General features: G+C 51.1%; 1 protein-coding gene across 1 annotated transcript in view; it reads right to left on the bottom strand.

Annotated features, from left to right (window-relative positions):
* Window positions 1-26,200, bottom strand: part of ABAT (4-aminobutyrate aminotransferase) — an 82,919-nt gene that overhangs the window by 17,059 nt on the left and 39,660 nt on the right. Inside the window, exons 2-6 of the mRNA XM_047712646.1 lie at window positions 20,327-20,440; window positions 10,818-10,915; window positions 8,908-8,937; window positions 6,998-7,115; window positions 3,514-3,563 (exon numbers count right to left, since the gene is read on the bottom strand). Coding sequence (XP_047568602.1) covers window positions 3,514-3,563; window positions 6,998-7,115; window positions 8,908-8,937; window positions 10,818-10,915; window positions 20,327-20,396 — 366 coding nt within the window. The 5' untranslated portion in view covers window positions 20,397-20,440. The remainder of the gene's footprint in view (window positions 1-3,513; window positions 3,564-6,997; window positions 7,116-8,907; window positions 8,938-10,817; window positions 10,916-20,326; window positions 20,441-26,200) is intronic.

Genomic DNA, 26,200 nt, shown 5'->3' with positions numbered 1-26,200 from the left:
GTGACATTAAGAACAGAAGATTATCTGGGACACTGGGTAGCAGAATCAAATGAAGATAGGTTTCTAGAACCTTGCCGTCAGACTCAGCAGTCATAAGTGCGGTGTGAACAGAATGGGCTTTGGTTTAAGCGGCTGTGCAACCTGAGGCACAGGCTAAACCTCTCTGGTCTTCAGAGTCCTTATTCACCTTGGTGCCTGCAAGGGGCCAGTGAGACTGCTGAGTGTGCGATGCGGCAGCAGCTCAGTCGAGATGACCCGTCAGGCAGACAGGCCCGGTCAGGCAGACAGGCCCGGGGGTCATGGCGGAGGGATGTGTCTGCGCTGAGCAGCTCAGCACTCCCAGGTGTCGCTCCCATTACTCAGTGCAATGACTGTGCATTGACCATGGCCATGGTGACGTAGAAGTTGGAACTGGAACCCAGAAAGTGGATCCAGGGGCCACGGCTTTGTTTTCTGCTGCCACATGAAGTAATGATACTGGAATTTGAGGGTGATGTGGTTAGGGTACAAAGGGGTGGATTGGCCCTTTCGTAGGACTTCAACAACCTGGTAGGAACCTGCCCTTGACGGGCAAAGGAGCATAGTCACCAGCTGAGTGCATCTGCAGCCAAGAACTTGAAGACCCAGCATGTCAGCCAGTGGCCCCCCACCCTGGTGCCCCAGGTGTCCCCCCTGCTTCCCCACCCAGGCTGAGCCGATGGCAGTTGCCACTTCTCTAAGACTGTGCCGGGGGCTCCTTTCACTTGGCTGAACCCAGACTTCGGCAGGGCAATGTCAGCACAGACTGAGGTCCAGACGGACGCAGACCGAGACCTCACCAGCACCCAGAACGGCACCCAGCATGCAGGAGGGATTCAATCCGTAACCGATGATTGAACAAAAGTCAAGAAATAAGGCTAAAGACGCAGGAGTCAGACCACCAAGGGCTTGCATCTGAAGTAAGGGAACTGGGGTGCAGCCCAGAGGCGGGGGGTGTGGGTAAGAGTTCAGTGCAGGGCACAGCTTGGAGGAGGTGAGCGTGGGCCTGCTGGGGTGGGGGGGCTGGTGGCGAGGGGCTGCTGGGGACCTGCCATGCCGGGGTTGGTCCTGGCAGGGTGAGGGTTGAGACGCAAGAAGTGGCGGAAGGAAGGGAGGATGAAGCCAAGTCTCCCGGTTCCCGGCAGAGATGGGTGGGGGCAGGGCATCCCCCGAAATCACGTGTTTTCAGGGATGATTCTGCCTCCGGAGGCAGCTGACACCGCAAATGTGTGTGACATGTTTGTTGACACATTTTCTTCAGCACCAACTGCCGAGGCATCTGGGATCTGCACAACGTTTCGAAACAAAGCCAGGCTTTGCCTGTAAACATCCCCAGGGAGCCTCCCAAACGGGCTGGCCAGGCACCTCCCGGGGCCCCGGAGCTTGGCCACAAGCAGGGGTGGACGTGTCCCGGAGCCCCTGCCTGCGGGGCAGAGCCATCTCTAAGGGGGGACATGCACTTCCTTCCTGTTACCTTCAACTCTGGGTTAAAAGAGACAAGCCCTCAAGCCCCGGGAGTCGGTTCCCAACGCGCCTGCCCGCCCCTCCTCCTGGCCTGGCTTAGATCTCTCTTTGGAAGTCACACTCCCCGTGTCACTGAGCAGAACGAAAGCCCTGCAGGGACACTGGGTGTGGGTGAGGACGTGGAGCAACCGGAACTCCCACGCCGCTGTTGGGAGGGACGGGCCGGCAGCAGGGCCACGCCAGCGGTGGCCGGCCGCCAGGCAAACGTGCTCCAATGTTCCCGGCTTCCTCAGGGGGAACGATCCGGCGGCCCAGCAGCCGTAGGACGGCCTGTTCATCGCAGCGGCCGCACACTGGGGACGGCGATAAAACCCTGGACACGGCCGACCTGTGGCCACACACAAGGACGGACCCGCAGCCGGACTTGGACGGAAACAAGTCAGGCACGATAAAGACACACACTGCAGGACCCCACGTACGTGGCCGTACAGAGTGCAGAAGCGCACCTGCGCCGTTAGACGGAGGGGACAGCGTCCGGCGGGGGAAAGGGGCATGTCACACGTTCTCAGCGGGGGTGGGAAACCTCCTCCCCCGGGCACGACGAAAGCACAGATGTCTGCACGGTACAGGGAAGCCTACGGCCCGGGTATCGTCGGTGCTACCTTGGCCTCCAAGACGATGCCACACCGTCCTCCCAGCCCGCAGCGGGAAGGCATCCTGCGGCAAAAGGGACTTTGCCGACGTGATTAAGGTTCTGGATCTGCTTAGATAGGGAGATCGCTCTGGATTTTCCAGGCGGGCTAAATGCAACCACATGCCCTTTGTTAAGAGCAGAAACAGAAGGTAAGCAGAGAGAGAACTGGCCCGGCCATGGCTGGGTTGAGGACAGAAGGACTGCACGAAAGTCACAAGAATGAGGTACCAACAACCCGAAGGAGCAAAAGCAGATCCTGCCCCCCAGCCCCCAGCTAAGAGCTGATGTCTGCTTCGTGAGGCCCTAGCGGAGCCTGCCAGATTCCAGGCCCACGAAATCTGTGCCACGATACACAGGTGTTGTTGTCAGCCTTGAAGCTGGTGGTAACTGGCCACAGCAGCAATAGGCAACGTGGTGGCATTCTCACTGGACCACGGCGGGAACAATTAAGAAGATAATCTGGGGTGCCTCTACCCGCCGGGGCCCACATGGCAGTGTCTGTGGGCACGTTTGGTTCTCACAACTGAAGACAGGGACGCTCCTGGCATGGAGCGGGGGAGGCCGGCAGTGTCTCCGAACGTCCTACGGTGCCCAGGACAGCCTCCCGGCAGAGAAGTGCCTCTCCAGCCAGCACCGGTGCTGAGACTGACATCCGGCCTGCGCAGTCCCTAAGTCTACATGCTGTCAGGTCCCTGCGGCTGGGCTCTGGCCACCTGTCCTCTTTCACTCCTCGTCCTCATAGCTGCTCTCCCTCCCACCCCCTTCTCCCTGCGGGGGCCCTGGTGGCACCTGCTTCTCTTTCAGTCACTTCCCTGGAAGGCTTCCCTGACCCACAGCCCCCTCAATCCCCGAAAAGCCCAGGCCCTGTGGATTTTTTTCCCCAGCATCTCCTCCAGCTGTGCAACCTTGGACAAATACTTACCCTCTCTGTGCCTCAGTGTCCTCATCCGTAGGATGGGGATGACAGCGGGCCCTGCCTCATAGACTTGTCAACACTGCAGCTGTGAAGTGCTGAACGCAGTGTTTGGCATACATTTCACACTCGAGAAATGTCGACCACTATTGCCAGCATCATTGTTTCATGCCGACACAGTACTGCTTGCCTCGTTCTGTGGCGCTTAATATGGATGCAATCCAACGCTTATGTGGGAGCGGGGCTCTGTGGTTTCGCTCAGCAAGGCATTTCAGGTGCCTAGCGTACAGTATATACTCAATAAATATTTGTGGAATGAATGAATGAATGAATGAAGGATGAATGAATGCATGGGCTGTTTCCAAAGGAAGGCTGCCCAGTGACACTCAGGATCACCACGAACACTGCGTCACAGGGGACTCACCGCGTTTTGAGGTTGTTGGATCAGCTTCAGGAGAGCAGGGTGGCTGTAGCCTGGGGAGAGAGGGCACAGTTGGAGTCCTGGTTGGAGGCCTGCACGGTGCCCAGGGTCCCCCACCCCCTCACAGCCACCCCCACCTCCTTTCCAACCTGCCACTCCCTTCACAAAGGGCCTTGTTGTCCCTGGCAGACAAGATCCATTCCTGGGGCCCAGGATCACTTGGGTTGCTGCCAGAGATCTTTCCAAATTCTCTAGCTGATCCTGAGGCTCGGGTCTGAGCCCTACTGGGCTAATCACACAGATGGGACAATGAATGCAAGGTGAAGGCCCAATTCAGCACCAGGGCTGGGAGTGGTTCCCCAGGCCAGTGTGACAAACTGCAGACGCAGTGCTCACCTCCCTCCCTGGGGCCACTGGGGTTCAGTCACAACACACGTTTGCTCAGGGACTGAGCAAGCGAATGGTGCGGCCTGCACCTCGTGACCCACGCCCCCCACTCCTTCATGCAGGCCGTGCCCCAGAGTTTCACTGCATCGACTGTCCAAGCTGAGCCTGAGGTTGCAGGATAGGGCCTAGGATACCCTTGGACTCAGCAACTGGTCTTCTATGAATTCACCCTACACACGCGTACAATGAGCAATGCACGCACATTTAACTGTGTCTCCCGGCTTGAAAGCAAACCGACACCCATCAGGGGCCATAACGAACAGAAAGCCCCCCATGCACAGCAGATGCTCAGGCAAGGGGGTCTTTTATCACAGAGGAGGGAGGACGCCACACAGAACCCCGAGCCAGAGTGTCCCGGGTTCAAGGCCTGTACTTCTGGTTTCTGTTCATCATCCCCGATCCTGGCAATGACTCCCCCGGGAAGGCCAAGTCTGTGGGGGCCACAGAGGTCAGAAGCCCAGATAGGAAGCCCCTCCGAGGCAGTGGCCAAGTACTGCCCTCAATAGAGAGTAGCTGAACAAATGAATGACGTGGAGATCCAGCGACAAAGGCGGGAGCCCAGCACTGCTGCAGGAGAGAGAGACCAGCCGGTGGATCTTGACGCAGGAAACAGACCCTGGAAGGAAATTCCTGGTCTCCGACTATCGGAATTTTTACCACGCATCCCTTGTCTATTTTTGTTAAGACAATTCATTTTTAGTTTAAATGCACTTTTTTTTTATTTTTTAAGATTTTATTTTTTTAAAGTAATCTCTACACCCAACGTGGGGCTTGAACCTACAACCCTGAGATCGAGGTTCCCATGCTCCACAGGCTGAGCCAGCCAGGAGCCCTTAAATGCACTCACTTGCAAGGGAGACTTGCACCATTGTGGTGAGAGGTCCACCTAAGGCTCAGGGCCTGGAGCCCGCTTGGCTCTGCGGGAGGCTAGCAAGTTCAGAGGGCTGGTGAGACCCTGGTGCCACCCTGGGGAGACGTCCTCCTCTGCATCATCAAAGAGTCAATGGACGGGAAGAACCTTGTGGTTTCACCGCCTGCTTGGAGGAGGGTGGGCTGGTGTGTGTGTGTTGGGGGTGGTGATCTGGGGGTCCAAGGGGACAGAGCTGTGAGCAGCCTCCCCGCCCTCTCACCCTACTGGCAGGTGTGTTGGGCCCAAGGCTGCAGGGCGCTCGTTACTCAAGGAAGGAGCACTCTGTGGGTTTTTCCAACTGCATTTTAGCCAGAGGTCTTTCGGCTCTGGTTCTTTATCGTGCTGCCTGGGTGTTTATGACTTTGCTGCCTCAGCAGATAAGCCAGTTCAGGGAAATCTTATTAAACCACAGATGTGCCTGGTCTCATCCACTTCAGAGGGAGAGACGAGAGCAAAGCTGGTCCCGCTGATCAGAGAAATCCACGCCTGGGCTTTTAACGCTGTGGGACTCTGCCCTGCAGGCCAGGGCAGGACCGGGCAGCCGTCTGTGAGGCTGCCGTCACACCAGTAAGCTTAGGAGGCAGAGGGCCTTTGCTTCAAATCCTTGGGATCCCTTGACATGCGGGACAAACTCTGTGACGTCTTGAAACCCGGCCCCCATGGGTAAGCTGGAGGTGACGTTGTAAGACCAGCAGTTACAGGACTGTGGTGGAGGTCTAATGGGATAGTGAGTAAGGTGTGTAATGTGCCAGGCCTGTGGCAAATTCTCAGCAGTTACCAGTTAGAAAAAGTCAACTCAAAGACTACAGAGAGGGGAGAAAAGGCGCCTAGAGAAGACCTGTCAGAGCTCCCTGTGCTCTCTCAACTTCTGCTGGCCTGATCCCCCATGCCCCCACATGTTTTTTGGCTGGCTGGGGATGAGAACTGAGGGAGGCCCGGGGTGGGGGCTGGGGGCGGGAGGACAGGGAGTTAGCTGGGAAGAGAAGGGCCTGTGGCCTCTGGCGGTTACATGGTAGAGGTAGAATTTGACCCTAAGAACACTCCAGACCTGGCCCTTTCACTCCCGCTGGGAATGTGGATGGCGTTGTGTAAATCAAAGGACCCAAAATGTCTTCAGAAGCCAGTGTGTCTGAATGATGGGCTTCCCGAAAGGAATGAGTCACCTTACTGTCTAATTGCACCTTAATGGGAAATAAATAGGGACTGGCATAGTGCACAAAGGGACGGGCTTCACTAGACGAGATGCTCAGCCCACAGACCACTGAGTGCAGCCGTGACCTGCATGTCTGAGTCAGCCCTACCCATCCCACTGTCCTCCGCGACCTCCTCCAGCAGTGAGTCACACTCTGTATGTCCCGGAGGTAAGTGTGGTGAGGCACACGCTACTGGTGACCCCACTGCTCACCTTGACTGGGCAGGCCACCCCTCTCCCAGCTGCCTGTGGGGGGGCCAGTAACAGCTCCAGTCATCTCTTTCTCTAGAAAACTTCCCTGGTCCTTTGCCCAACAGGTGAGCCATGTCCTTCTTGATGGCAACTGAGAGGCAATGACTGACTGGCCTGGCCTGGTGTCCAAAAAGGCCAGCCTCTTTGATGCTGTCTGAGACCAACTCTGGGGTGCAAGCCATACCCCAGAGCCCCCTGTGGGATCAGGCTATGGCTAGTCTCTGGCTAAGACCTCATCCTTCTTAGCCTTTCCCTGTCTCCTCTGTCTCCCGAGAGTGTGTCCGTGAAAAGCAACTTGCACAGAACCCCTGCCTCAGGCTCTTCTACGAGACCTAACCTAAGGCAGCTGACATTAAAGGTTGGGTCCCACAGACCTGAGCCCACGTTTTGGCCATGCTTCCTCTGCAAGCCACGTCACCTCTCTGAGCTTTATCTATCTACAAAATGGGGGTGTTCATACCTACTCACCCTGTGGGGTTTCAAGTAAGAGTCAATGAGAGAAGAAAATATACGTAAAGTTCCTATAACAGAACCCCTACTAATTACTTGCTGCTTTTCTCTGCCCTTAAGGGAAGTGTCTGGCAGCACACAGGGATGTGGGTACTGGAAGGAGCATTAAAGTCTGGATCACCATGACTAACGAGAGAGAAGGTCCCACATATGAGGGCAGATTTCCCAGCTCTTACCTATGGGGACAGAGGAAATCTGGGAGTACAGGTCCAGCATCCGGTTGCCATCCACATCGACCAGGTAATTGCCTCGGCTCTCCTCATAATTGCAGAAAAAGTGCACAGCCTCTGCATTCTTGGGGAAAGCAGAGACTGATTCAGGGTCACTACAATCTCCTAGATTCTCCATCTTTCGGGGGAAAGAAAGAGAAGTAAACCATGTCCTGCCCATTCTTTGGTCACACAGAGGGTATCTGTGGGTGCTTACATGTATGGCTTGCTTTATAGCAGTTTCCTAAGCTGAAATTTGTATTTTATGAATTTTTCTGTATGTATTTTATATATCACAACAACAAAAGGTTCAGAAATAAATCTGAAGAAGATTCTGATGTTAAGACGATGGTAAGCCTTAGAGCAACCATGAGGAAAACTAAAAAATGTGTATTAATTATGAAAGAAATGAAAGTGGCCCACTAAAAGATACCCACTTAAAGCAAAAAAAAAAAAAATATATATATATACATATATATATATGTGTGTGTGTATGTGTGTGTGTGTGTATGAGACATATAGAGAACAAGGAGTAAAATAGAAGATATAAGAATATCAATAATAAGATTAACTGTGCATTAAACAACCCAAACAAAAAATTAGAAACTATCAGACTGGATAAAAAGATGCTGTCTCCATGAGACATACTTTCAGTTCAAGAATACAAATAGGTTGTAGGAAAAAGGATGGAAAAAGATACATGATTCTTTTTTTTTTTTTTTAAAGATTTTATTTATTTATTTGACAGAGAGAGATCACAAGTAGACGGAGAGGCAGGCAGAGAGAGAGAGAGAGGGAAGCAGGCTTCTTGCTGAGCAGAGAGCCCGATGTGGGACTCGATCCCAGGACCCTGAGATCATGACCTGAGCCGAAGGCAGCGGCTTAACCCACTGAGCCACCCAGGCGCCCAAGATACATGATTCTTAACAGCAATCCTAAGAACACTGAAATGCTTTATATTAATTGGGCAAAGTCCACTGTAAAACAAACAAAAATGTTTCTAGAGGTGAAGTCCACTAAAAAGATACAATTATAAACATGTAAGCACCTGATATCAGAGCCCCAAAGTACATAAAGCAAAAATGGGCATAACTTATAGTTACAAGAGAAGAGCTGCAGCTCTAATAGTGGCTTTCTTTCTTTTTTTTTTTTTCAAGATTTTATTTATTTATTTGACAGAGAGATCACAAGCAGGCAGAGAGACAGGCAGAGAGACAGGCAGAGCGAGAGAGAGGAGGAGGCAGGCTCCCCGCTGAGCAGAGAGCCCGATGCGGGACTCGATCCCAGGACCCTGAGATCATGACCCGAGCCGAAGGCAGAGGCTTTAAGCCACTGAGCCACCAGGCGCCCCTAATAGTGGCTTTCAGTAGTGGATAGAACCACTGGGTAGAAGACGAACAAGGAAGTAAGACTTGAACGATGCTCCAAAGCAACAGATTCCACAAACGCTTATACCGACAGATCCCACAAACACTTACAAAACGCTCCACCTCACAGTGGTAGAGCACAAATTCTCCTTAAGTGCATGCGGAACGTTTCCCAGGATAGACCATACAAAAACCTCAGAAAAATTTAAAAGGACTGAAATCACGCAAAGTATGTTTCCCATCCCCAGAAGAATGAAACTGGAAATCAGTAACAGAAAGAAATGTAGGGAGTTCCCCAAAATGTGGAAACTAAATAACACATAAATAACAAATAAGTCAAAAAAAAAGAAATCATAAGGGAAATTTGGGGAGGGGGGAAGGTTTAGAACTAAGACATTTGCTTTTTTTTTTTTTTTTTTTTTAAAGAGCTGGCCCCACCCAGTGTTTGCGTCCCTCAGTGAAGTGGTAACGGGGAAGGAGTGGAGGGAATGTTAGCTCATGCTCACTTACCTGAATTATATTCAGCTGCTTCATTAACTCCTGCAGTCAAGAAAAGCAAAAGCGTTACGGCAAGGACACACTCTTGCGGAAGAAGCTTCAAGTCTTTCATGTCTTCCCAAGTCCTGGGGCTTCCCCCCACCCTTATGCCAATAACTTCATAGTTGATTAGTTAGCAATATTATAATTATTTAAAAATTGCTTCTTACCAATGGTTGCAGAAACTATTCCTGCCAGTTATATTACCAGCGCAACAGAGATTTAGAAACTTAGAAGGATAACAATAAAGTCAAATAAAATATTCAACAAAAATGTTTAAGCGAAAGGTGTTTATGTAATAGTGCTCGTAAAAGCATAGGTTCCTTTTTTTTTTTTAAAGTAGGGTCCACAGCCAGTGACCTTGAGATCAAGTCCTGAGCTGAGCTCGAGTCGAACGCTTAAGGGACTGAGCCACACAGGCACCCTGGTTCCCTTTCCACTAGGGAAAAAGTGGCTTTAACGCCCTGTTCGAAAAAATAAAATCAACTGAAAACATAAACTTGCACATCAAAGAACCATGTGTCATTATAACGTGAGCACTCCAAAAACCACCTGTCCAAGTCTATACAGAAACTGGGAATTATAAATTGTGAATTGGGAACTAGTTGCTTTACTACTACACAGATTAAATCTCTAAAAATAATCCAACGTAGAATCAACTTCAGCGGGGCGCCTGGGTGGCTCAGTGGGTTAAAGCCTCTGCCTCCGGCTCAGGGCATGATCCCAGGGTCCTGGGATCGAGCCCCGCATCGGGCTCTCTGCTCAGCGGGGAGCCTGCTTCCTCCTCTCTCTCTGCCTGCCTCTCTGCCTACTTGCGATCTCTGTCAAATAAATAAATAAAATCTTTAAAAAAAAAAAAGAATCAACTTCAGCAACTAGTGTCATGAAATTATATATTTCCACATAACAATAGAAACTAATATTAATTACAAGGATATAAAAAAATCATCCCAGGTACTTTGCCACTGTGAAATGAAAATCCACCCCTCCCCCCTGAACTGTGTAATATGCAGGTTGTGTGGCATCTTTGAGCAGAGGCGTGACCCTCCCTCATCAGACTCATCTTGTGCCTCTTCCGTCTCACACAGTAACATCCAGCCCAGGGATTCGGAGCCACCCAGCGTGTCTCCTATGCCATGTCCTGTCACCCTACATGCCTCTCCACATTCCATTCCCCTTGTCTACAACAGAATAACACACTCCTTTGGTGAACTCTTCCTTTTTATCCTTCAAGGTCAAGATCAAGGGCCTTTGCTGTCCCTGCTCTGTGCCATCTAGCATTGCCATGTTCTTCCACCTTGGCTGGGTGTTCTGCCCCAGACCTTCACTCTGGACTCAAAGCAAGCCATCTGACTTCCTCTGGCCAAGAGAATGAGGTAGGAGTGATGGTAGACCAACGTGGGGCCTAGATCTTAAAGAGACCCATTACGTGCTCTCCTCTGCCATTGCCATGAGGACAAGCCCAGCCCAGCTTGCCGGAGGATGAGAGAGACACACGGAGCAGAGCCAAGTCACTGCAGTGACTAAGACAAGCTCAGCCTAGATCAACCAGTGGCCAGTCATCCCCCAGGCATGTAGATGGGCTCAACAGAGCTGCCTAGCTAACTCCCAGTTAACCCCTGATGCATAAGCCATCTGTATGCTACTGGGTCCCTGTGATCGTTACACAGCATTCCTGTGACAACAGACAACGGATACATCTCCTCTGAGAAGGCCACTTTCACTTGTCATGGCAGGATGGGCTAGTTTAATGACCCGGATCTCTAGCGGTAAACTCTCTGAAAGCAGCTAAGGATGCAGGTCCCCAAGCGTCACTGTGTTCTTGCCTCATGGACGCCTTTCGTTCCGTTCTTAAGAACACCACTCAAGTGTGCGCAACTCACCCGAGAGCGAGGCCCGGGGACTTCAGTCTTCATCAGGGGCCCATCATAATCAAATTCGACGTCAACTTTGGCCGCGGCCTGACTGATGTGTCTGGAGCCTGCAGTAGACAAAGATGATGAGAATCCCTGGTAACAAGGTATAATGAGAATTCTGCCCTAACAGGTGCCCAATGTCCCCAACAGACACAGGGCCAGGACCTCCACCCCATCCTAGCCAGGCCACCCCTGAATACGGAGTCTGGCCAGACCTGGGCACCACAAAAACACTGCAGATTCCAACAGATGGGAAAGCCCAGTGCTAGTGAGGTCGTAGGCAAACAGGTGTGCTCCTGTTCTGCTGGTGCGAGTATCAGCTAATGATGCCTTCCTATTCCTTTCTACTAAGCAATCTCATTTCAGGATTCATCCTAAGAAAATAATGGGACAATATACAAAAATGCAGGTTACAAATATTTGTATTAATATCAATTAATTAATTAATTAATTAAATATACAAATATTTGTAATAATACTATCTTTCTACAAGAAAGCAACCTAACTTTCCAACAACGGAGAGCAGCTAAACACAGTATGACACAGTCCACCATTTCATGGAAATTTTTATTTTTTGTTTTTTGAGAGAGAGGGCACAAGTGGGTTGGGGCAGAGAGAGAGGGAGAGAATCTTACACAGGCTCCACGCCCAGCACAGAGCCTGATGTGGAGCTCGATCTTATGACCCTGAGATTATGACCTGAGTTGAAATCAAGAGTTGGGCACTTAAACAACGGAGCCACCCAGGCACCCCTGGAAATTTTGAATTTTTATGGACATGGAAAAATGGGCATGGTATTACTGTGTGAAAGGTCAGATTATAAAAATTATCCGAATTTTGCCAAAATTTAATTTATAGCCAAACTTATATCCAAATGTCTATATAGACCAGAGTTGCTCAGCCCTCAGCACTGTTTAGGCCAGATAATTCTGTTGTGGGGCCGTCTGGAGCACTGGAGGGTAGTTAGCGGAGTCCCTGGTCCCACCCACCAGATGCCAGGAGCACCACCCCTGGGGTTGTGCCCCTGCTTGAGACACTCAGAAATCAGAGGAGGGAACAATCAAACGTCTAAATTCAGGTGGTCCCCGGGGCGTCTGGGTGGCTCAGTTGGTTAAGCATCTGCCTTCAGCTCGAGTCATGATCCTGGGGTCCTGGGATCAAATCCCATGTCAGGCTCCCTGCTCAGCGGGGAGTCTGCTTCTCCCTCTGCCCCTTCTTCCCACTCTCTCTCTCTCAAATAAATACAATCTTAAAAAAAAACAAAACCAACTCTTTTAATTTTCAGGTGGTCCCCACTTAACACATGTTTTTTGCTTAAAAATCAAATAAACAAACTTTGGGGCGCAAGTCATTTGATTGAGATCCATTTCACATTTTTGCATAATAATCAATGTATAGAGGGGAGTTCCCAGGCTAGACCCACAAGGCTCAGCATGTGGCTGAGATAAATGCAGCCTCAACCCCAGATCTTGGTCCCTGACTGAAAGAAAGTTGTGGTGAACGCAAGGTAAGTGTGGCCCAGAAATCCCTTTAATGTCCCTGCTCATCTTTGATCTTCCTGGCACAAACGTGGTGTCTGGGAAATGTTAGTTCCTCTTACTTGAGTTGTATCAGACTAGGGAATTACTGGACACTTTGTGTAAGTCATATACATGATTTCACGTCTCCTTGTGCAAGCTTGAGGGGTACGGTATTGTTTTTATTTTATAGGAGAGAAAACCAAAACTCAGAGAAGCAAAGAATGTGCTAGGCTCTGTCCCTCTCTCTGTCTCACACACATACGCCTGCATACACACACACACACACACACACACACACACATACACACACTGCAAAGCCACACTAGAAAACACTTAAATTCATTCTTAATTTTCCATAATTGCTCTGGATATCAAAGAGGTTTTTGAATTAATTATGTAACAAAATGTAGCCCTTTGAACATGAAGTCCAGTTAAAATTCAGTGTTATTCTTATTTCAAGGCATGAGCCAGCCGGCTTTTATTGTCTTCTGTTTGATCTGAAAATGAAAAGGGAATTCCCTACAGAGTTTGTTCCATTAGCTTGAGTTAAAGGTCATGGAACATATTGATGACCTCTTTTTTATATTAAAATGTTTATTTCCTCCTTGGCCGAACTCAGGGTTACTGGTCCAGACCGATTCCAGCTAGACCTGCATAAAACAAGGACACATGTTTGGATTAAAAAAAAACAATTATTAACCGCTGAGGATCCTGCTCTGTTTCCAGTAAGGAGGGGAAGTGAAAAATTCAAAATTGCAAGCTGTCCTCCAATGAGGACACACAGGCCCGCTCTTCCTTTTTCCAGAAAGTGCCTTGACACTGTACCACAGAAGCCAGATCTTCTGGGATCTGGAAAGTGGAAATGTTGGCGCTGGAAGCAGCCCCAGTGGGAGTGCAGCTTAAAGGGTCTCGAGGGGAATGACAGGAGTGAGTGCGGACGTGTGGAGCTATGGGTATGAGGATGCCAAGGGCTGTGAGCTGACACGCGGAGGGGAGTGGAGAGAGGGCGAGAACCCATCCCCCAGGGATCAGGGGCACGAGACAGGGAGGCTGAGGCCCAGGTGGCTGGCAGACAAGTCTGTATCGAGATCTGCATCTGTTCCTACCATGTGCCAAGTCTTTGTGGGTATGGACAGAAGAGGGCCAGGGCCTCTGGGCTACCACAGCCTGGTAAGTTTGCTGGCAACAGCTATCGAACACAGGAAGATGGGGCAGCTAGCACGATTCAGCCCCCACCATGTGCTAAGCAGGCCTGAGGCCCTACCCACGGGAACTCCCATCTATGGTTTTGATTTCTCCACAACCCTCGAGAGATGGTTCTCAGGTTACAGAGGAGGAGCAGAGAGGTTAAGCAACTTTCCCAAGGCCACACAGCTAGTCCGTTGCAGAGTCAGGATTGGAACCCAGGTCTAATACTCTTGCTTTTCCTACTAGATCTCATTTTTGACTTTTTGTAGAGGAAAATAACCAAATACCAATATAACAAATATTCTTTTACGTACTTCTTTTTAAAGTAGGCTCCACGCCTAACATGGGGTTTGAACTCATGACCCTGAGACGAAGAGTCACACACTCTACAGACTGAGCCAGCCAGGCACCCCAAATATTCTCTTAATGATGATATATAATGGTAATATATAGACCACAGGAGAAAACAATCAGATTTCCTTCCCTGGGATCTCTTACAACAAGTCACACGAGCAGAGATGTCCCTTCACTGGGAATTTATGGGGACCATACCCAGCAGCACCTTGAGTATTTTCCATGGATTGTTTCACTTAAGCCTCACAACCCCCTGGGAAGTAGATGTTATGACTATTCCCGTGTTACAGAAGAAGACACAGAAGCTCAGAAAGGTCAATTCGGTTGCCCAAGTTCACACAGCTGGTAAGCGGCTAAGCTGAAAATTTGTCCCTCAGACCTCTCCTTTCCCAGACACTATCTTTCATCTCATCTAGTGCCTGGCCCTGAAATGAAACATTTGCAGCAAAACAACCCACTTCCTTCAAAGACAAATTTCTAGAGGCACAAAGAAGCACACAAAGTTTGAATTAATTTCAACCCATCCAGCATTTTCATTCATTAATGAAGCATCAGAGCTAGGAGGCAGGCATGTGCCCCAAGATCTGAGACCCTGCATGGTAGCAGGGAGGGGTCCAGCCCAGCCCTCTGGGTCTGGGGACGATGCCTGCTACCCTCAGGGCCTCGCCAATCCAGAGTCAATGTTTAACTCCAAACTATAAAAACAGCCATCAAATGTTTTTACTGTTCTCTTGATCTTTATAGTGAGAGTAATAAACGAATGTCAGTTTCCTAAACAGCAAGGGCTCTGGATGTGAGCCTGGCCAAGGTCAAGGTCAAGTTCAGTTGGAGTTGTTTGCTCTGCTTTACTTTTAAAAAAATCTTATCTTCCCTCTCCCCAACTGTCCACCCTACTTATTATTATTTTTAACCAATTAAGATCTATATCCTTAACAAATATCAGGAGAATACTCGTAGTATAAATTACTATATGCTGTCCCAGAGAAGTATCATTCCCTAAAATCTGTTTAAATCTGACCAACCTCCATTAAGAACTTCAAGTGTAACCTACATCCCATAGAGGTCCCCAGATTTGCACTTGGGGTGCACCTGGCTGGACACCACTTCCTCGCTGGCTCTCTGGAGAAGGGAAGACTGTGGCCTCTGTGCGGGGCCGATGTGAAATTAGTTCAACTAGTGACCTTCCAAGATGGGAGGCAAAAATCTTTAGGAATCAGTTTTGCTGTTATCCTTAGCCCGTTGTCCTGTGTGTCCTGTTTGAGTCCTTTCTGAGCCATGAAAAGAGCATCACACTTCTTCCAGCGACACCTCAGGGTTTGAAAGTTTGGGTCCGTGTGGTCAGAGAGCATCATTGTTTTGAATGATCTACAAATGCCACATACCAGGAAGCGAGTGTGCCACCGACAAGGGTAATCTGCGTCAGATTTAGCCTCGTGGCCTGAATGTTGGCATCACATCGTCTGGTATAAAATACATTTTACGGGTGATCATACACATAATCATGTCTTTGTGTCCTCCGTAAACTTGCGATCAGTTGTGGGACTGTAACCTACAAACACAGACCAATTTCTCCAGGTCCACGGCCACCATCATTTTCCCCTAGATATTCCCAGTCACTGTGTGATTGTGACTTTCACAGATCCACACGCGGTCACCAGTATGAATGCTGTGGGTATGGGCTGAGTCGGGCAGGAACCACTGCACACAAGGTCTCACGTACCACCTTTGCGCAAAGAACGGTTTGCTGGGCCCCTCCAGAGGCCTCCGAGCCGGAGCTGATTCTGTGCATCTCATGGTCCAGGCATGAGACCCAACAAGGAGCTGGTCTGGGGACATCTTCCTTAGCTGTGGCAAGACAGCTGCCAGCCCGAGGGCCACGGCGTTCAAAGACCTCGAGTTGTTCGTTGTTCTTGATGGTGAAGGTGACCACAGTGCCATTTGCTGGCCCTGAATCGAAGACGCGCCATCTGCTATGGCTCTTCTAGCTGTGGCTGCTCCCCAAGCCCTCGCGTCTTAATGCCATTGGTGTAGCCGCCAATGGTGTGGCCACTGGAACCAGTGTAAAGGGCAATGTTCTTCCCAGAGGTTTCAGTATCGGGGGGCAGGAGGGACGGCCCTCACAGACCCCACGCACCTCCGCCTCACCAGACAGAAGCTCACACAGTGTTCTCTGCTGCACAGGAAAGTTCCCGAGTGTCTGAACGGCATTCTTCACGGTGGCCAGGGGACCCTCAGAGGACCTTCTGTGACTCATGCTCATCTCCGGGCCCTGAGGAAATCTGTAAGGAGTTCTTTGATCCTTTCCCCGAAGAGCTCACTGTCGGAGCGCGCCACAGTCACAGGGACACCGTCCTGACAACAAGTGCCAATCGCATTTGCAGAGCTGACTTCATCACAACCACAGCGACGCGTCTCTCGGGAGCTTGCTCCGCGGAGCCTCAAGTACCCTTTCCAGAACGACCGTCTGGTTTCTCTTGCCCGGAGTCAGAAGTCGGTGGCCACTGCCTGAGACCGAGGACCTAGGACTTCTCATCTCCGACACTCTTGCTCTGGGCCAGTTCTGCTGCCGTCCCACCTCGAGGCTGAAACTCTCCCCCACTCTGGCTGACTTTCCTGTTTTTACTTCCCTTGCAGGGTGAGCAGTAAATACATCCTGTCCAGCATCCCTATTCTCAGGAACATGGCGGCCCACAGAGCCTTCTTCCTCCTTTCTTTCCACTCGTTCCAGCTGATGTGGGAGCGGACTCTGCCCGTGTGCTCCTCCTCCAACGGGGGTTTCTGATGCAAGCGACAATCTTGGAAAACTTGCCATTGCCTTTAGGTGGTTCTTGACCTTTTTCATCCATGCTTGGGGGCAGGGGGCAGTGGATTGTGAAGAGGGGGGCATCTCTCCTCTGTTCCTGGTGTTTTCTTGCTCTGTGGAAAACCTCGGTTCCCGGCCAGGCTCCCGGGAAGCTTCTGTCAGCCCTGAGGAGGAGGATGTGGGGTGATGGCCGGCTAAGCCCGACCACTGGCGCTGCTCTCTCTGTCAGCCCACGGTCATTCCTCGGACGCACTGCAGGCCGCAGCCTCGGGACACAGGACTCACATTCTCGAATTCTCGTCTTGTTCAGGGGACCTGGGCTCTTCTTTAACCTGAGCAGGGCGTCAGGAGCAGGAACACTGCTGCGGACTCGGAGACCAGGGGATGTGGCTGCTCGAACGGGGACTCCTGTGGATGAGGGGGACCCAGGGGCCGATCCACCCCCAGGGTCTCTCTGTGTCTAACGCCCTGGCCGTCATTTGGCTCCGCGCCAGAGGCACAGCTGCCGTCTGCGTTTGCATCTGCCGAACTGGACACTGCAGGGGCTGACGATGAACTTTCTCCGTCACTGTCCTGGGCGTTCTGGTTCTCTAAGGGGACAGGGGACTCTCCAGGCTGTTCGGGTCTTTTGCCAAATGCATCACAGGCATGGTACGGGCAGAGGGTTGTTGTGCACTATGTTGCCTCTGAGTAGCAAAGTTCTAGCCCTTTGTCATTTTCTCAGGAAGGCAGCATGCCCTTTATTTATTTGCTTATTTTTTTTGATAACACACTCCTAGAGGAAAATATCAACAACTTCACCACCCAGAGGTAACGGCTTTGCTGTCTAGTCTCCCAGTCTCTGCACACCATTTGCCAGGATAAGATTATCAATGATGTGGGGGGAGGGGCACGAAGCAATGATATTGCGAGCACTGTCACAGCCATGAGCCACCGTGTCAAGTGGCTTCACAGTGATCCGATGGATGGAGACACCATACTGACACCTCAGCACAGCAGGCGTGGTGACGGGCTGAAGCACCCTCCTACTCTCCCTCACTCCGGGGAAGCAGGTGCCATGCTGTGAGCTGCTCTGTGGAGATGTCCGTGTGGCCCCAAATCCAGCCAGAACCACGGGAGTGAGCTTGGAAGCGGATTCCCCCCACCCCAGCTCCCACAGTGAGCCTTCCCAAGAGACCGCAGCCCCGGCTCACTGCTCAGCTATACCCCCGTATAAGACCTCGAGCCGGAGCATCCAGCAAGGCTGCCCACCTCCCCTACAGATTCCTAACCCATGCAAACCATGAGATACTAAGTGTACATTACTTGAACCTGCTAAGTTTGGGGCTATTTGTCACAAGGCAATAACTAATAGAGTGGTTAAGGTTGCAAGTTTGGGGGCCAGCCCGGCTCTCAGCTCAAAGCCTGGTTCAGCCACTTGCTCACGCTGAGACTCTGGGAAAGTGAACAATTTCTCTGAGTCCCTCTTTCCTCTCACAGGGGACTAAATGGATTAAAGGTTAGCTACCATTTTACAATGATTTCCTTATTGCTACTTGCCCATCAGCGGTGTAGGAGTACACATATTCCTGTGTTTTTGCTAACACCGTGGTTTAGTATTTAAAAACTCCTGTCTATCTATCTACTCATCTATCAATCATCTATCCCTCTTCTGTCGTACTAGATATGTCAAAGCGATACGCCAAAAGAAAAGAAAAAAAAAAATCTCACGGTGTGGTTCTCTCCATCGCGCACAAGTGTGCCCAAAAAAGATTCAGCTCTGGCCAAGAGCATGCAGAGCTGGTCACCCCGATTGAGTCATATCCGTTCCTGGTTTTTCATCGCGCCTCCATATCTGTGCTTGTCCATAACTGTGCTTCCTTCTGAGCAAGAAATAGGCAAAGCGGGAGGACAGCAGTACCCCCACCCTTTCCGCACGCGACATGGAGCCTCACAGTCCTGCCCACTGGTCAGGCTCGCCCGTGAAATGGGGCCCAGTTGTAGGAGTCCTGACCCACGGCTCCTTCCCGGTTGTGAACTTGGGAAGGCTCTGCTGTCCTTGAAAACGATCTGCGAAAGCAGAGCCACGTGTGCCACCAGGCTGGGGCCCCATGGGGCCACACTCTCTTGTCCCCAGCACCGGGCACCACCCTCAGCACCCAGCAGGTGCTCCACAGTACTAGCTAGGGAGGACTCCCCTCTTGCTTGGAGCCCGCCATACCTGCACCATCAGTCAGGTCTTGGTTCATTTTTAATATAATAATGGGTCAGCATTAATATGCTTTTCTTATAATTGCCTAAAACAAAACCAAACCAAACCTCAAAACCTAACTCCTCGAGGTTATGGAGGTCAAGAATAAGGGGAGGCAGAAACTGTCACAGACCAGAGGAAACTGCATGACGTCTAAGTGGGCTGGGGGAAGTCAGGCTGGGTCCTGGATCCAGAAAGAGGTGTCAAGGGAAAAGCTGGTAAAATCCGAAGAGAAGTCTGGAGTTCGGGTAATAGTAATGTACAAGGTCAGCCTCTTAGTTTTTGACAAGAGCATCCTGGCAATGCAAGATATTAGCCGTGGGGGATCCTGGGGCACAGGGGACCTCTTTGGACGATCTTACTAATTTCTCTGTACTTGTAAAACCAGCCCAAATTAAATGGTTGGTTGGTTTTTTTTTTTGTTTTTTTTTTTTTTTTGTTTTTCTTTAAACAAAACCTGCTAATAATACTCTTGCGGGAGAGAGAACACGCCTGCTCTTCACCTCACCCAGGGAATAAACACCAGCATTCAACATGCTAACCGAGGCCACGGCCGGCACTTCGTCTTCAGAAGGCAGATGAGACCAACAAGAAAGAGATACCACGATGACAACTATGGGGCTCCAAGAGAACTGGGACAGGCTGGGGGTGAGAGTGTAGGGTTTCCCTAAGGGGGTTACCGCTAGCCCCTCTCTTCCCCAGAGGCCTAGGGAGGCCCATGGGGGAGGGATGATAACCCAGTGTTTGCAGCTAGACTGACTCTGCTTCTCTGAGGCTCGGCTTTCTCACCTGTAAATGGCATTCATGCGTGCCTTCCTGGCGGGGCTACTGGGAGGGAGGTCTCACGGGATCCTGGTGAGGCTGGCCTGGCTGAGCCGCCTGCACTCAGTGAGGCGGAGAGAAACAGAAGGCCTGTAGAGACATGGCCGCAGGGCGGGCGGTGCTGTGGGCCAGCTGGGTGCGGGTGGGTGCAGGTGGGGGAGAGCCCAGTGGGGGTAGCTGCCTCCTATCCAGTGCCCTTGAAGCCCATTTGGCCTTTAGGTCAATCACAAGGATGCTTGTAGCCCTCCTGTTCCTTGGTAGCAAGCTCAGCTACGTGTTTTCCCCAACAGCCCCTGTGAGGACAGGCTGGACCCTTCAGGCTGCTGGGGATGTCACTCCAGGCAAGCAACGTGGCTCCAAGCCGGATCAGCTTCCTGCCCACCATACAGCTGTTCACACAGGGACAGGAGCGCGTGGCAGATATGGGAAACCTGGCGGGGGCAGTGATGGGACAGTTTTCACGTGTGTGAGGGAAGACAGCCCCAGAAGCACTGGCTGGCCAGCCCCAAGAGTCCCCAGTCACCAGGACCAGTTCTTGCCAAGAACCCCCACGGCTTACTGGGCGGGAGCAGGTGGTAGTTGTGCTGGAAGGCGCAGGCCAGCCGCCGGCTGAGCAACATGAAGGCCATGATCCTATCCTCCAGGAACAGAGGCCCCTTCACACGCTTCCACCCTGCAAGAAACCAGAAACGCACAATCAGGCCAGCCATTTCCCACGTTGTGGAGAAGGTTCTTCTGGCATCACATCCTTTGCTTTCATACTGAATGTACACTTTTTTTTTTAAAGATTTTATTTATTTATTTGGGAGAGAGACAGTGAGAGAGAGCATGAGCGAGGAGAAGGTCAGAGGGAGAAGCAGACTCCCCATGGAGCTGGGAGCCCGATGTGGGACTCGATCCCGGGACTCCGGGATCATGACCTGAGCCGAAGGCAGTCGTCCAACCAACTGAGCCACCCAGGCGTCCCTGAATGTACACTTTTAAAGACAAGGGCTGGGGTGCCTGGCTGGCTCAGTCAAGGAGCATGTGACCCTTGCTCTCTCAGTTGTGGGCTCGAGACCCATGTTAGTTGTGGAGAGTTCTTCAATAAGTGGTTTTTTTTTTTCTTTCTTTTTAAAAAAAAATTATTTATTTTTTATTTTTAATTTATTTGACAGAGATCACAAGTAGGCAGAGAGGCAGGCAGAGAGAGGCTTTCTCTGAGCAGGCTCCCTACTGAGCAGAGAGCCCAATGCGGGGCTCGATCCCAGGACCCTGAGATCATGACCTGAGCCAAAGGCAGAGGCTTTAACCCACTGAGCCACCCAGGCGCCCCAATAAAAGTGTTTTAATTTGACCTGGACCACACCCCAGGCAGGATCACTGTGCACATTTTCTAGATGAAAAATCAGAGCAAGGGGACAGAGCTGGCTTGAGATCCCTCTGTAGGTGAGCTGACAAGCTCAGTGTGTCACCCACCTGGGACAAGCCAGCCCGATTGGGGAGACGGGAGGGCTCAGATGGAGGAGGGTTCAGAGCCGATGCAGTGGCTGCACGACACAGGAGGCTGGGACACCCCTGCCCTGTCCCCGCCCAGGACACTGGTCCCCAGCACTGTCTGGGAATCCCTGGACCCTGTGCAGTTTCTGGCAGCCTGTTCTGGGAAGTGCATGCTTCCAGGGATGTGACCAACCTTCTTGAGTTTGCTGGAGATGGAGGGGGTTCCCTGGATGTGGAACTTTGCTCTGAAACCCAGGAGTGAGGGTTCTCAGCTCCTGAGCCACCTGTATGCGGATTCCCTCTGACCCCTCCCAAGCCCTGCCCCCCCCTGGCTAGATCTGCCGGCTGCCCATTGCTTTGTGGGCCTGGAGCAACACCCCCACCCTGTCTGTTTTCTTCTATCACCTCCCCTCAGTCCCTCCCCAGGCCACCACTGAAGTGTGTTCCCACTGCATCTTTTGGTTTGTGGGTCTTCTTGCTAAATCCCCGCGTTGTTATCTGGAGTGTGTATTTTCAATTGTATTGTGTTGTATCTCAGAACAATGATGGAGCCATTCACGTCTCACAACTTGTGGACCCTGTTTCCCGCGTCCTTTCTGCACACTGCACACTGTGCTAAGCTCTTTGCATAGGCACTATTAATACTCATTATTGCTATGAATGCCCACAACAATGCTTTGTGCTCCCCTCTTTACAGATGAGGACACAGAGGCACAGAGAGGTTAATGGTGGATCTGAAAACAGATCTGTCTTACCCCAGAGTCGCTGAGTCCTAACACTTCATAGATGTCCCTCTCTTCACTCTGCAACAAAGCATGCATGGAGGAAGAACGAGCTAGAGGTGGTGGGCGGGCTTAGCAGCCTGGGTGAGGACACGGGCAGGTGTCTGGTGCCAAGCTCAGGACGATGAGTTGGCAGTGCTCCCACCCCAGTACACCCAGAGCTAATGGGACGTGGGGCTGTATTATTATAAGCGGAGACTGAGCAAAGGAGGGCGATGCTGGCACTGCTTTAAGGACTCACTCATTCCATGAATTCTCATGGTGCACCTACTATGCGCCCCTCCCTCCCCCATGAGCACTGGACGCAGGGCACAGGGACCATCAGGTGCAGTGCTTGCCCTCCAGGCATGACCATGACCTGAGCACCTAGAGGTGCTGCAGACAACTGCCTGTTTTACCCCAAAACCCCAGGAGATGAATGGCTACATCACTGTCCACTCTTCAGAGATGAGGCCACTGAGGTGCACCCCGGGAAGCGGGTGCAGGAGGGAGCTTTGGGGTGTCCATTCAGCACACCATGCCTTCCCGCTCTCAGAAACTCCCCTCTCTGTCTACAGGGGTGCAGACCCGGCAGCCCTGTCCATGCTGTGTCACCCGCCGACCACAGCTGACTGGACGGGGATAGGCCAGGGTCCTGGGAGCTGTGAGGTCCACGACCTCCTACCCTGGGAGAGGAGCCGGCATGCAGACAGGGTGTTTCAGGGCAGAACAGTGTGTAACAGAGAAGTGGCTGCAAGAGAGGACGGAGGTCCCGGACATGGATGCTTCCTGGCCCCTGCCTGCAGCCCAGCTTGGCCATGAGTGCCCCCCTCACTGCTGATGCTGTTGGGGCCAAGAGTCCCCGAGTCCCCGTATCCCTGGGGGTGAGCCGGTGCCATGGGGGAGGGCCAGGAGTGTCAGGTTCCGGAGTCCGGCTAATAGCGCGGTTAGAGACTCAGACTGAGCTCCCCATCTTGGGAGTGTGCACTGGGAGTGCCTGCCTAGGGCTCTCCTCCTCAGCACTGCAGGTGCCACATGGCTAAGGGCACAGTGTCTCCAGGTGGGTGCTCTGGGAGGCAGTGACTGCAGTGTGAGGGAGTGGGGTATGGGTTCAGAAGGGCGCTTTATCCCCCTCAACGGTCCCAGCCATCCAGCTGGGAGGGTGTCTCCTGTGTTGGAGGTGAGGACATGGAGTTTCGGATGGGTGATTGATTCGACCTTGGTTATAGGAATGCCTGGGACTGTTCTTGCTTTTCCTCATGACAATATGGATTAACTCAGTGAATAAGAAAACACCTACCAGTCATCGTATTAGATGCCGGGGCTTGATGGATACAAATGATCCAGTTCAGAGAGGAAACTTTGTTGCTTTTTACCAGAGGAAGAAATGTTATTGAGGAGAGCATGGGTCTGGAACGTGTGACCATAAATTAACTGAGAAACCATAGTCTCTCCTCTATAACTCAGTGGGTTTTGTTTTTTTTTTAAATCTATTCCAGCAGCATATCCAACGCAAAGCAAGCCTGCTCATTTAGCAGCTCAGTGACTCTGCAGAACCAGCGGCTGCTGTCTCTCGTTTAAAACCTTTTGTGTCAAACGGGAGCACTTAAGACTCCATACAATTTAATTTCCATTAAGCACGTGTTTGAAAATGCGAGAGAATCTCTGAGAATGCGCACATTAACATTTGAATGCTCCGCGAAAGTGAGAGTCACACCTGCACGCTTTCAATTACAAAATGTCACAATGGGAAATACATGGCGGTGACATTTCGGTGGCCTGCAGTTGAAACTGACCTTATAACAAAACCTCATCTCTATCAGACGTGAATTCTTAGCACAATATGTCTCCAACAATCAGAAGAGTTGATGTCATGCGCTCACTTTATCTAGCCCACTAATTCAATCAACAAAAATTAATTAGGTGCCTGTTACAGGCAAGGCACTGCTTTTTGTGGGTATTGAGATGGGTAAAATGCTCCTCTCCTTCTGAAGCTCATAATTTAGTGGCAGACGAACGAGGGGAGAGAATGGGAGAGTTTAATGCACTAGGGCTGCTTTCCTCTTCATGTCAATAAATCCTCAAAATAACCTGGCAAGATATGTATATAAAAATTTTCCATTTCACTGTCAACAAGTAATTCTGCATAAGATGGTAGGAAATCTTGACTTTTGCTGGTACAAATACATAAGGTGCTGTGGGAAGGCAGAGAGAGGTTAATTCTGGTGGGGGTTACGATGTCAGTGACGTGTCACCTGAGCTGCACCTTCAAAGCGGAGCAGCTTTTCAGAAGCCACAGAGGAAAGGGGAGGTGCGGGCTTCAGCAGATGCTCAGGGGGGATGAGTTACGGAATAGGCAAGAGTCAGGTGCACAGCGAGGGTCACCAGGACATGAAATCACAGAGGGAAGGGAAGGTGGAAGGGAAGATGGGGCACAGGGTTGGCTGTGTGGGGGGAGGGAGCCCAGCTCTTCTGTCTTATTCCAAAGGGTCCTGCTCAGCCAGGTCCAGGGGCGGGGTGCACGGAACAAGCCGCACGTCGTGAGATGCTGGGGTCACTGTGAGCTGAGGAGGGGGGCTCCTGAGGCAAGTCAGAGGGCACCTACAAAGGTGAGGGTTGAAAGGGAGGAAGGAGCCAGGGACCAGCTTCTAAATCCCTAGCCTTTAAGACTTACGGGTTCTTTGAAAAGTTAAACACAGGATACCACAATGCCCAGCAATTCCACTCCTTTTCTTGTTGTTGTTGAAATAGGCTCCATGCCCAGTGCAGAGCGCAATGCGGGGCTTGAACTCACAACTGTGAGATCAAGACCTGAGCTGAGACCAAGAGTCAGATGCTCAACCGATTGAGCCCCCCAGGTTCCCCAGCAATTCCACTCCTAAGTGTACACCTCAGAGAATGCAAAATAGGAACTTTTCAGACAGATAAATGTACATACACATTCATACCAGCACCATTCACAATACCAACGATGGGAGCCACCCAAGTGCATGTCAATGGCCAAACAGGTAAACCACACAGGATCTGTCCACACCACGGAGTCCTTCTCCAGCACAATAAGGAATGACGTGCTGACAGATGCTACAAAGTAGAGGAACCACAAAAACATGACGCTCAGGGCAAGAATCCAGACACGAGCGGCCATGCCCGGGTTCCATTTGTACGGCACGTCTAGAACAGGTACAACCAAAGAATAGAAAGTAGGTGAGTGGTTGCCAGAACTGGGGGGAGGGGCCAGTGGGGGGGACTTTCTAGTGGGTACGGGGTTTCTGTTGGGGATGATGAGAAAGTTCTGGAGCTGGTGGCGACGTCTGCCTCTTTGTGAATGTGCCAAAGGCACCGAGTTGATCACTTACAGTGGTTAATGGGTAATCTTGTTTTATGTGAATTTGACCGCAATAAAAACATGAAAGTAAACAAGAGAATTATGGAGCTAGCCCTCCCCTTTTACAGATAGGAGACAAGACAAGGGTGTGAGGTCACGCAGGCCTGCGTCTGAGTGTCTGCTTGCTACAAACTGTCACGTACCAGGCTTGCTTCAGTTGTCCCCTTAGCAGAAACCGCTGCGACCTGCCATATGCCAGGCACTGTGTGTAGGTGCTGGTGATGAACCCGTGACCAAGATCGAGATTACACAGCGCTGTGATAGATTAGTGATGTCTGTCATGAGTGCTGTAACAGACACTACAGCTATGTGTGCTGAGCCTGGGCTTTAGCTCTAAAGCTCACGGTCTTACGTCACTGTCTAAAAGAGCAAAACTTGGGGTGCCTGGGTGGCTCAGTGGGTTAGGCTGCTGCCTTTGGCTCAGGTCATGATCTCAGGGTCTTGGGATCGAGCCCCGCATCGGGCTCTCTGCTCAGCAGGGAGCCTGCCTCCCTCTCTCTCTGCCTGCCTCTCTGCCTACTTGTGATCTCTCTGTCAAATAAATAAATAAAATATTAAAAAAAAAACTCTGAGAACATAAAAAAAAATTAAAAAATAAAATAAAAGAGCAAAACTTACCAAAATGCTCTGAACCCCAGTGTCCTTATTTACGGGGTGGGGAGAGTGAGGTCTCTCTCATTGGTCATGCTGGAAATTAGGCACAACTGATGTGAACAGCCTGGCAGATCACAGGCTCTTCAGACATTCGAGTTTCCTCTATCTCTGACTTGTCCCTCCCTTTTGTGTTCTCCGCGGATGATGCGGCGCT

This window comes from Lutra lutra, chromosome 18 (assembly GCF_902655055.1).
Source record: "Lutra lutra chromosome 18, mLutLut1.2, whole genome shotgun sequence".
Lineage (NCBI taxonomy): Eukaryota > Metazoa > Chordata > Mammalia > Carnivora > Mustelidae > Lutra > Lutra lutra.
The sequence above is the reverse complement of the archived record's forward strand: the minus strand, read 5'-3'. Positions and strand labels throughout refer to the sequence as shown.